The sequence below is a fragment of the Spinacia oleracea genome, chromosome 2 (assembly GCF_020520425.1).
Source record: "Spinacia oleracea cultivar Varoflay chromosome 2, BTI_SOV_V1, whole genome shotgun sequence".
NCBI classification, from domain to species: Eukaryota; Viridiplantae; Streptophyta; class Magnoliopsida; order Caryophyllales; family Amaranthaceae; genus Spinacia; species Spinacia oleracea.
This window is the reverse complement of record NC_079488.1, coordinates 32,667,403-32,674,129: the sequence shown is the minus strand read 5'-3', so window position 1 is coordinate 32,674,129 and position 6,727 is coordinate 32,667,403. Positions and strand designations below refer to the sequence as shown.

The 6,727-nt window shown below is 36.8% G+C and overlaps 1 protein-coding gene across 1 annotated transcript; it reads right to left on the bottom strand.

Annotated features, from left to right (window-relative positions):
- Nucleotides 1–219: 219 nt before the first annotated feature.
- On the bottom strand, nucleotides 220–783 carry LOC130467330 (NAC domain-containing protein 78-like). The gene has a single exon (XM_056835814.1). The coding sequence runs from the start codon at nucleotides 781–783 to the stop codon at nucleotides 220–222; it is 564 nt and encodes a 187-aa protein (XP_056691792.1).
- Between the last annotated feature and the right edge of the window lie 5,944 nt (nucleotides 784–6,727).

The following is a 6,727-nucleotide window of genomic DNA, read 5'->3' as shown; positions in this document are numbered from 1 at the left end:
CCTTGGTGAAGTTCTTCATAGTTTCCCAAAATCCAAATCAAGAAATTCATCAAGAGTAATATCCGGACCACCAAAAAGTTCTTGAATCGTGAAACTAGGTTCTACCATCGCATCGATCCAAGTTGTGTCATCTTGGTTTGGATCACCCATTAGATCATCTATATCACTTTCCATTTGAACTAGACTTGAGGTGTTGTTGTTGTTGTCGTTTTGCGTACCCTAGACTAGTTCTTCAATCGTGAATGCATCCTCCATTTGCACATCTGCCGTAGTGGTTTGTTCTTGGTTTGTGAAACCCTCTAGCAGTTCTTCGATGTTGAAAGTAGGGTCGATGCCTGCAAAGTTTGTTGCATTGGTTTCACTAGCATTGATGTTCTGACCACAATTCGAGTTGCTAGGATCACTTCCTTGTACTTGGTTAACATACACACTAGGACAGGTGTGTGTGTTTTGGTTATCAAACTTGTTGTCCCATTCACTCTTGTCATATGGAGCCCCGTATTCTGCTCCATTTTTTGGCCCCGGACCACTTTTTTCATACACTTTGCAAAGCACGTATGAGTTATCTACCACACACATTTCTTGTATCATGTATTCGGTTAAGTTGAATTCTTTCATAACCCAATTAGTACGTTCTCCTTTTGGTGCCACCCCTATGTGGTAGATGAACGTTTTAAGATCACCAACATGATATTGCTTATGAGTAAGTGTGGTTACCCTGCCCGTTTCTTTCCAATACCCGTTTTTTAGAGTCTTCCTAGGGGTCTTACCATTATCTTGCATTACTCTCGGGCAAAAGAAATACCAAATACGGTCTTTAGAATGTAGGTATGACAATGATGGTAATTCCCAAGGCGAGTGATCATAAATGTTTACGTCATTTATGCATTTCGGACCCATGTTTTGGCCCAAACATTTCTTCGGTAAATAGAACATAATTAACTCTTCTTTCGTCGGGTTAAATCGGAAACCCGGTGGCAGCTGTCAATGAAAATATTTGACAAATCATTGTTTAGTTAATATCACTACTACATCTAAAATATCACCATATTGTTTACTTCTCCCCCACTTTAAATGTGAACCAAAAGTAGTATGTTTTTTTTGTTTTACCCCTTTCCCCTTTTGTGTGCATGCTTAGGTTGGTAAACTAGCAAATTCCTCAAAGAATTCAATGTTATTATTATGACTTGTACATTGTCATCCAATTAATTTATAAAACAAACTAAGGAAGAATACCAAATTGTATTAAGATTATGATCTCAATTATCTCAATTAAAACCCTCATATTTGTACTGTTTGTCGATTAATTTTATCAACCACACTATATAATCAACTAATCAAAGGTCATTACATGGTAAAATCAAACCCCCAATTTGAATTAAGTACCTAATTCAGCTGAATTCCCAAAATATTTTAGATTTATGAATGTTACATCTAAGAATAAACCTACCCAAACAAAATTCAGTCGAAAAATCCATGGAAAATACTTCGAATTACGCAAAAATAAGGGCATAGAACTTGGAAACTCAACATCAATTCAAAAGAAACATACAATTAACCTCAAGAGTGTAACTTACAAAGGTAGATCAGTTATGTCAAAGTGAATTGAGCTAGTTTCATACCTTTTCCTGTTAGGTTATGATACATATGACAATTCATAAATCATGCGGAAAAAACCATAAACCCAGGAAAACATATTATTTACACATAATCATTTAGCATAGATTAGATGCATACTCTTTGTTGCGTGCCTTCCCTAGCTGCGCCCGAACCGAACAAGAACAAGTCTTTAGGACTCCAAGTGTCGTCCCTCCGTAGATAGTCCACAGCACGTCCGGATCCGCCTTAAGATTGACCAACTAGAATCGCCCTTAAGGTACTATTATTTTCGGCACTTTATAGGCAAATGTGTGACTGAATTTTTCTCTCAAAAACTCACTTTGAATACTTTGAAACTTGTGTTATAAATTGTGAGCCCTAGCCTCATTTTATAGCGGTATGGAAAGGGAATCGAAATCCTATTCAGATACAAGTTAATTAAACCTAGAATCCTACAAGAACTCTAATTTAATTAATTTATCAAATAGAATTAGGAATTTAATCATTAACCGAACTCTGCATGTTTTAGGAAACGTGCATGAACACAAACACTTGCACATACACGCACGGCAGCCACGATGGGCCCCATGCGTGCGCGCGAGCAGCAGCCCACTCAGCGCCAGCGCGCGCTGCGCGCTGCGCGTGCTCTGCGCGCTGTGCGCGCTGTGCGCGCTGTGCGCTGCGCGTGCTTGTGCGCGCTGTGCGCGCTGCGCGCTGCGCGCAGCCTGCTGGGCCTGGCCTTGCGCTGGGCCTGGCGTGGCTGTTTGTGCGGCGCGCTTGGCTTGCTGGGCGATGGCCTGGCTTCGTGCTGGGCCTCGTCCGACAGGCCTCGTCCGATGCTTATTCGTACGATGCGCTTCCGATTAAATTTTCCGATTCCGGAATTCATTTCCGATACGAACAATATTTAATATTTCCGATTCCGGAATTAATTTCCGTTTCGAACAAATATTTAATATTTCCGTTTCCGGAATTATTTTCCGATTCCGGTAATATTTTCCGATTCCGGTAATATTTCCGATTCTGACAATATTTCCGTTTCCGGCAATATTTCCGATTCTGGCAATATTTCCATTTCCGATAATATTTTCCGACACGTACCATGTTTCCGTTTCCGGCAACATCTACGACTTGGATAATATTTATATTTCCGATACGATCCATATTTCCGTTTCCGGCAATATCATCGTTTCCGGAGTATTCATTCCTTGCCTGTGACGATCTTAGCTCCCACTGAAACCAAGATCCGTCGGTTCCGAATATTCATAGATGGAGTATTTAATGCTATTAAATACTTGATCCGTTTACGTACTATTTGTGTGACCCTACGGGTTCAGTCAAGAGTAAGCTGTGGATTAATATCATTAATTCCACTTGAACTAAAGCGGCCTCTAGCTAGGCATTCAGCTCACTTGATCTCACTGAATTATTAACTTGTTAATTAATACTGAACCGCATTTATTAGACTTAACATAGAATGCATACTTGGACCAAGGGCATTATTTCCTTCAGTCTCCCACTTGTCCTTAGGGACAAGTGTGCATTTCCTAATTCCTTTGTCGCTCGATGCTTGCTCTTGAACATAAGGTAAGAGTTGTCATCCTTATTATGTCCAGAGGTGTTCCTCGGTTTCAGAGTTCAACTGATCAAATAAACAGATAATCATAGCCTATGATTCATCCGAGCACGGCCATGCATTTCACAGTTTCTAGCTCTCCGAGTGGCCTTGTACAACTTTTAAGCATCTCATCCCGATTTATGGGAGGACAATCCCAATCTTGCGATCTTGAGATTAGACTTCGTTTGATAGGTGATTACCTGAGCGTTGCCTTTATAGCCTCCTTTTACGGTGCGACGGTTGGTCAACGTCAAAGCAACCAGTTCTCAAACAAGTAATCTTCAAATCACTCAGGTATTGAGGATTTAGTGTCTAATAATTTAATGAAATTTACTTATGACAGACTTTCATCTCTTACAGTAAAGTTTCATAGGTCTCGTCCGATACTAGTCTTCCCAAAGTAAGTATCTATGCAAATGATTATGACATTGCCATGTCCACATAGTTCAAGAAACAGAACTACTAGTCATCTTGCATTCTAATCGTCTAACGTTTTCTATGCGTCCAATTTTATAGAAAACTCCGACTAGGGACCATTTTCAACCTTTGACATTCAAGTTCACTTGATAGACATTTCTTAGTCACAGGACTGGTCCTGACAGTCTATCTTGAATATTTCGTCAAATTTGAAGGGACTCATCATTTAATACTAAACCAAGATTAAATGGAATATGAAAATACATTTCATATATGATAAATGTTCAACCCCAATGTTTTATAACCATGGGCCTCAAACCCATCTTCTAAAACAATTCATGGAATTCAAAGCTATGCTTGATTTCCAGTGCTACAACGTGAGTGTTGCTTCTCACTTGTTGCATAGGTTTAGTTATCATGCTTTGCCAATCTTAATATCCTTTTCATCGAATGTCCTTCGAGATATGATGATAAGATCTTTTCGAGTTTGTTTATTATGTGATCTAGTCTTTCTTACTTCGATAGTGGTTTTACTCATTCTGTAATGAAGAACCATCAAGTTAGCAGACGTTTTTCTTGCTTCAAGAGTGGTTCTACGCATTTTTCAATGAAGAACCATCAACCCAGCAGATAGGTGATCTACCCAAGTTCAGTGAAGAACTTTAAACAACCCTGTTTTATTGCTTCTTAGGCAATAATTACTTTTACTTCAACTGTATAGGTTGCTAGTGATGCTTTATTTGGATTTGCTTATCCAAGCAGTTCACAGATATGTGGAAGACTTTCCAGCTGTATCTTAGAACATAGAAATTAATATTTTAATTTCCCACGCAACAACGCATGGTCTCCAATCCATGTTGCCATTTCGAAACATGATGCTCTTTATCTCGTCCTTGTCAAGGGTTAACTCCAAAGGGTCTTGCTTGATCCTTTGCCAGTGTTTATGCGTGTAGCATCAATATTTAGCATATCTTTATTTCCTTGAATCAAGAACTATTCCTATGTACCTTTTCAAGTACCATAAGTGTTCTTGATCTCAATCTAGTTGATCTTCACTTAGATCAATAGAGATTGGTATATGTTCGTCATGCCTAAAGTCATACGATACGTTTTTGGCGATCCTCATATTATATCATACATGATAAATTCTTTTGCAGAATATTTCTCAATTGAATTCTATTCATGTAACTTTAGCTTATCTAGTTTCAGTAGATACTAAATTCAGCTAAATTCTTTGACATATAATATAGGTTAAGAATCTCATTTAGACTCTTTGATGTTTAACTTAGTAAATACTTATACATAGTTCAAACATCCTTTACTTAGATTTATTCATATGGGTCGAATATCTCCAATGGAGTCTTTCGTGTTTGATTTAGTAAATTCCATTACTTAATCTAAAACAATATTATAAGATCTTTGTAACCAGATCTTAATACCCAGTATGCACTAAGTTTCGCCATGGTCCGTCATTGATGAATAATCTCAAATCTAAGTATTTAGCATTTGAATGTTATTTCACAATAGAGAGATATGTGTGTGATACACATAGGACCAATTAAGTTTTATGTACTCCCACTAAACTTCTTATATATCTATAAGAATCATGTACATTTTATGAAACTAAAATACTTATTAGCTTCACTAAAATACAGTTCTAATTCCCAATTGCTTGCTTAAATCTGGACTTAGATTTCATAAGCTAGCTTTCCTTTTCAAGCATTATTTGGATCCACAAATCCTATGACATGCCATGTACATAGTTTATTCCAACATTTGATTGAGGAATACGTTTTGTCATCCAATTGCTATATGTACCAATATGCAATCATTGCTTGAATTATAGACTTGAGCATTACGATTATGCATGAGGTTTCAACACAATTCACACCATGAATTTGCTTGTAACCTTTAGCAACTAATCTCGCTTTGTGTGTGAACACAATTTCATGTTTGATGGTTTTTATCCTTAAAACAAACTTGCAACCAATAGGTGTGAACCTATTCTTGCAAATCAACAAAATTTCAATTTTGTCATCAAAACATTGAGTATGTTTTATGGCCTCTAACCATTTAAAACATTTGAGTCTATATATGGCCTCTAACCATTTTAGGGAATCTGGGTTTCGTCATAGCTTTCTTACAAGTCACAAACTCATTAATCTACATGATAATAGTTTGACTGCAAGTTGTAGGTTTCTTCACTATCTAATAGAAGAATCTCATAGTTTCATTGACCATAACTCTATGTTTCTTTACTATCTAATAGAAGAATCTCATAGTTTCAGTGACTTGAACTCTATGCCTACTAGGGTATAGAACATCAAACAATAGAATATCAATAGCCACTTGAAAGTCCTTTGAATATTCTGTTCTCCTTGAAGCACTTGTAAAGTCTTCTAAGAGATGTCTATTCTTTAAAATCACTTCTAAAGTCCTTAAAGAATAAGTTCGGATTTTCTGAAGCACTTCGAAAAGCCTCGGAATGTCCGTTTATGTTTGTTGTTCGCCTCGAAGACTTTCGAGGTCTATTTTCTCCCACTTGTTATTTTGGAAACGAATCTCCAAAAGGACATTATTTCGAGCAAACAAACATTATGTTCTCAAAAATTCGTGGTAGAAACAATACCTTTGTGTCTCATTTGAATAAATCACAATGAAACATATATCTATACTTGGGCCTTAGTTTGTCGAATGACAAACACTAAGCTCCCACTGAGTTTAGGAACTCTCTAGATATATTTTATGAAAAGTTATTCTGAAATTACTTTTCAATAGCTTTGACGAATTTGGTTTAGTTTGGTGGTAGTTGAGCATTTTGTTTTATAAATTATAGGAAAAGTTTTTTATGATTCATCATTAATCGAATCAAGTACCAATTGACATCGATTATTCCAACTAAGATATGCCATATCTTATGGACCTAGATTGTGAAATTACAACACACAATCATTGATGATCATATTTGGTCTCAAGTAATCATCAACATGATCTAACCTAGATCTTTATGATTTCTTGCCAAGTGGATTTTATACTTCTGAATCTTTGAACTAGCCAAACAGATTCAACTTATATCACATTTGAGTAAATAAA